Below are 4,842 nucleotides of genomic sequence, written 5' to 3'. Positions count from 1 at the left end.
GTATATGTATACATATTTACAACATTATAGTATGATATTAGCAGCATGAATGATAGAAAACTCAGATGATACTAGTATGTTTTAAATTACGACGAATGCAAAGTCATACTTTATATTAATTCACCAGTTGAAACAGTTTTAAATATTATTATAGTATTTATGCAATTCGGTTTCCACACACTAGTAATAGCATATTTCCACTTATTGAGAGTCGTCTCACCCCATTACTCTAACATTTTTCAGGTGATCCAAATAGGCGAGTAGATCAGGCTCGCAGATAGAGTGTCCTTTTATTTTCCCTTTTGATAGGGTAAGTATATTTTGAGGTTTTGTTTTGAGTAGGTAGTGTCGGTGGGTGATGTAAGAATGTATCTATGGTTTAGAAACATTGGATTCTGGTATTGTATTTATGTATATATGGATGTATGACTTTATGTTTTCCGTTGCATAGGTGTGTTTATTATGTACATGAATACCTTAGTGCTTTTATGGGCCCTGAGATGCTATAGGAGGGGTATCAGAGTAATTTATTTACTTAAAAAACATGGTGCAATTTTTGGGTCGTTGCAGATAGTCCATCATTCCTATAGTTAAATGTCTTCGTACTCCCTTCTTAATATTTGAATGTGAGTCTTAACCAACAAAATTCTATCTCACTGCATTCCTCAAAACATCTTGTTCATATGGATTCTTCCCCTTAACTAGCGAAGAGATTTTGATGGAATTGTCACATGTGAAACTAACATGGATTTATACAAAAGTAGCCCATGTTTAAGACCACCAATTTTAAAAAAGTTCTAGTCATCGGAATGCAACTATAGTACTTTATCTCTTCATCTATGGATAGGTGAAACAACCACACAACTAAGTTAAAGATCTAGTGGTTAATTGAGAAAGGGACGATTGTGGTACCGAGCATGCAACCACAGCTCTTTCTAAACAATAGACAATCTCGGTCATGGTTGGCCTATTTTGGCCTTCCAAAGTAACACAATCCGCTGCGACATACCCAACATGTGCCACTGCCTCAATCTCAAACGGTGTGGGAGGGGGCACCCTAGGGTCTAAACACCTATGTATTTCGTCTTTGATAATGTATGGAACCACAAAATCAACTACATTTCTTGGCAATCCATTTTCATTGAGATGAATTGCCTTGCGCCCAGACAACAACTCTAGCAAAACAACTCCAAAACTATACACGTCGCTCTTCTTGGTTAGTTGTTGGAGCCTGTAGTACTCAGGATCCATGTACCCAACTGTACCTGCCGCATGAAGTGAAATGTGTGACTCTTCATGCTCAGGACCCATCAAAGAGAGTCCAAAATCTGAAACCTTGGCCATCCAACTTGAGTCAAGCAAGATGTTGGATGACTTGATATCACGGTGTATGATAGATGGCACTACATATTCGTGCAAGTACTCAATCCCTCTAGCTGCTTCCAAAGCTACATTGAGACGCACCGTCCATGACATTAACGATGAGCTTTGGAGCTTGTGGAGGTGGTCATGGAGACTGCCATTGTTCATGTACTCATACACTAGAACTCGCTCCTTACTATCTTCATAAAACCCCAATAGCCTAACGAGGTTCTTGTGATTGAGGCGGGATAGAGAGTCTAGCTCATTTAGGAATGCATTGTCCATGTCCTCTTGCCATCTGCTATTGTTGTTGTATGCATGGGATGACGACGCTGATGCCTCTGCTCGCTTAATTGCCACTTCTCGCCCATCCTCTAGTTTGGCATAATAGACGGAGCCAAAGCTTCCTACCCCGATCTTGTACTTCTTAGAGAAATTATCTGTGGCTTGAAGAAGGATTTGTAAAGAAAATTCTTCCAAATTACCCTTATTACTTCCTGCACTGATCAATTGGCAGCTTAGCGGCCTTTCCAAAATAGATGGACTCTGCGGTGCTTCTAAATTTTGTTGTAATGAACTCAAACCCTCTTCCTGTGGGGCTCCAGTCTCATCCAAGTGCCCTGAATCGTGCACACGACATCCTCCCCCTTTACAAAATTGCAATGAGAAGTAACAAGCAACCATCACTGAGGAGAGAGAACCGATGCACCCTACAACAAGGAAAGCCACCAATCGTCCATTTACTAGACGACGAGTACTGGTACTACTGCTACTTTGCGTGGAGGTGGTGCCAGGGGGAGGCACCAATGACATTGGATTGGGAGGAGTTTCCCCCGTTACACAAGGCTGCTGACAAACATTACTTCGGGTACAGAGGTTGCCCGCACCCAGCAATGGACCGCACGGGCAGGCGGTTCTACATGGCCCCGGCAACACGTTGTGGAAAACTATGGAATTTGATGACCCAAATATAGCTTCATCACCCCAGCAGGACAAGGAATAGTTTTGTGTTAAAACTCCGCAAAAGATGCTGCGTTTTGCTTCAACCGCCACAAATCGAGCGTCTCGCAACCTCTGGGGCAATTTGAAATTGTTATACCCCCAACAAAGGACTGTTCCATCGCGGCGAACACCGCAGCTGCGGTTCTCTCCCAATACCACGTATGCAAACTCCCCCTGCGGTTTCTCGCCCGCCATGTCTCCCCAGCAGCTCAAGCTGCCGTTGAAAGAGACGGCGCAAACGTGCCGAGATCCCGCTGCAACTGCACCGTAATTCTCACCAGGTGACTCAACACCCGTCCCGTTAATGCCGCCGCAGCCCTGATAATTTGATTCATCTCCCAAGCAGGTAATTTTTCCGGATTTCGATAACCCGCAAACGAAATTGCCTCCGACGGCGATATTGGAGAAGTAGTGGTGGGCCGCGCGGGAGGATCTGAATGCCGGCCATTGCCAGCATTGCAGGCGCCTGGTTGTTGCAACAAGGCCGCAAATGCGCGAGTCTCCGGCGTCAAGTTCGTCCAAAGCCGGGCCGAGGTAGATGCGTTTGTAAGATTTAATTGTGCCATTGGGGGAGAATCTCCAGCAAATCATAACCGACGTGGATGAGGTTAGCAGAGCACATAGGAACCCGTCTCCGCCCACGATTCCGGAGAATAAAGGGCTGCCTTGGGAGCTATTTCTCAGTGGAAATTGAATCCCGGAAGGAAAGCTAGTACAATTGAGGAGGGATTGTCGGTTAGAGGAGTACTGTATCGTCAATGCGCAGATCAAGGTTTGTTCGTTCGAGATTTTTGAGATGGATACAGTGGAGAGCGAAGAAATGAAGGGCAGAGAAGAGAGGAGGCAGCCGTGAAGGTAAAGGCATAAAATGAGGAGAGAGAATGACGAGTTTCTATACAGAGGAGCCATTAAAATAGTTGGAAAGCATTGAAAGACGAGAATTTCATTATAGGAGACGAGAAATTAGCTAGAGATGGGCAAGGTAGTGTTTCTGATCTGATTGTTTTTAAGGGTGTTCGGTACGTTTTGGGGAAGAAGCAGATGGAAAGAGGAAACCGCGGTTGAAAGAGAGAGAGAGAGAGAGAGAGAGAGAGAGATAGAGAGAGGACCGAGACCAAGTCATTCTGAAAAATTCAAGTTTAACGTCCAGTCCGTGTTGATTTAGCAGCGTACAAAACCCACCCAAAACTTGGTCAGTGTTGTTGCTCTTTTATCCTTTTTTTTTTTTTTTGAAATACGTACCGTACCGGGTATCCACGCGTTCCGTTTTACGATTCACGTGACTAATCCTGCGTCCCTTAAAGTTGACCCCACAACTTCAAAGGAAGGGTAAATTCAGGAGTTTAGAGGCGGAAACGACTTCTTGTTTCTATTTCTCCATTGTGAAAAAACATATTATAAAAAAATACATTTATTTTTATTTTCAACTTTCTATTCTTTTACTGGTTTTCAAAACATGTTATAAAAAATATATATTTATTTCTATTATCAATTTCCTATACTTTTGCCGATTTTTCAACTGAAAATCAAATTTTATAATTTTCATTATTTTAACATATTCCTAGAAATTTTAATATTTAAAAATAATTTGTTGGATTAAATTATTCATTTTATACACTTTTAAATTAAAATCAAAATTAAATGATCATATAAATTTAAATATAATTAAAATAAAAATATTGATAAATTTTAAAAAATAATAATAAAACCAATTACAAAATACTTTTACTATTTTTCAATTGTCCTGTCCAATAAATTTTTTTTGTAAAGTAAATTTTGAAAGTGGAATAATTAAAATAATTATAATGAATTTTATTTTTATTATATTAATTTTTAATATGTATTATTTGTAATTTTATTATTTTAATTATATATATTTTAAATATTTTGATTTAAAGATGAAAATGTGCATTTTTTTTAATTAAGTTTATAATTTGTATTAGTTTTATAAATGTTAACCAAATAGATTAGTTTCTAATTTTTAATTTCTGTTTCTGGCTTTTGAAATTGTATTTTTTATTTTTGCTTCCCTAATTTTTTGACAATGATATCAAATGACCCCTAAACTATTGAACTTCAAAAATTTGTACCTCATCCAAGAGGCAGAAGAGCCACTTTAAAAATAAAAATAAAAAATAAAAATTAAGAAAAATAATTGTAATTACATGCGGACCAGAATTTGAGGCCTCGACAAATATGACTATTTAAAGAATATTGTTAAATATCTTTTATCTTGCACCATATAAATTCATAGAGTCACCACTAACCCTTTTTATTTAGTTGCGGTTTAGTTCACCTAATTACTAACGTTTAATTGGTCGCTAACTAATTCTAAAGTCTAAGGAACCAATATTCTCTAGTATTAGGCACCCCTCACACACACATCCTTTCGAATGATACCATGATAGGTTCAAGATGTTCAAACATTAATCAAAATCAATCTTTGAATATTTCTTTAATTAAGTTACATTTGTTTTT

General features: G+C 38.7%; 1 protein-coding gene across 1 annotated transcript; it reads right to left on the bottom strand.

Moving 5' to 3' along the window:
• Positions 1–732: 732 nt before the first annotated feature.
• On the bottom strand, positions 733–3,448 carry LOC131161993 (serine/threonine-protein kinase-like protein CCR4). The gene has a single exon (XM_058118075.1). The coding sequence runs from the start codon at positions 3,271–3,273 to the stop codon at positions 865–867; it is 2,409 nt and encodes an 802-aa protein (XP_057974058.1). The 5' UTR covers positions 3,274–3,448; the 3' UTR covers positions 733–864.
• Positions 3,449–4,842: the final 1,394 nt, after the last annotated feature.

Source organism: Malania oleifera, chromosome 8 (assembly GCF_029873635.1).
Source record: "Malania oleifera isolate guangnan ecotype guangnan chromosome 8, ASM2987363v1, whole genome shotgun sequence".
Lineage (NCBI taxonomy): Eukaryota > Viridiplantae > Streptophyta > Magnoliopsida > Santalales > Ximeniaceae > Malania > Malania oleifera.
Note: the sequence above shows the minus strand (reverse complement) of the source record. Positions and strands in the feature narration are given on the sequence as shown.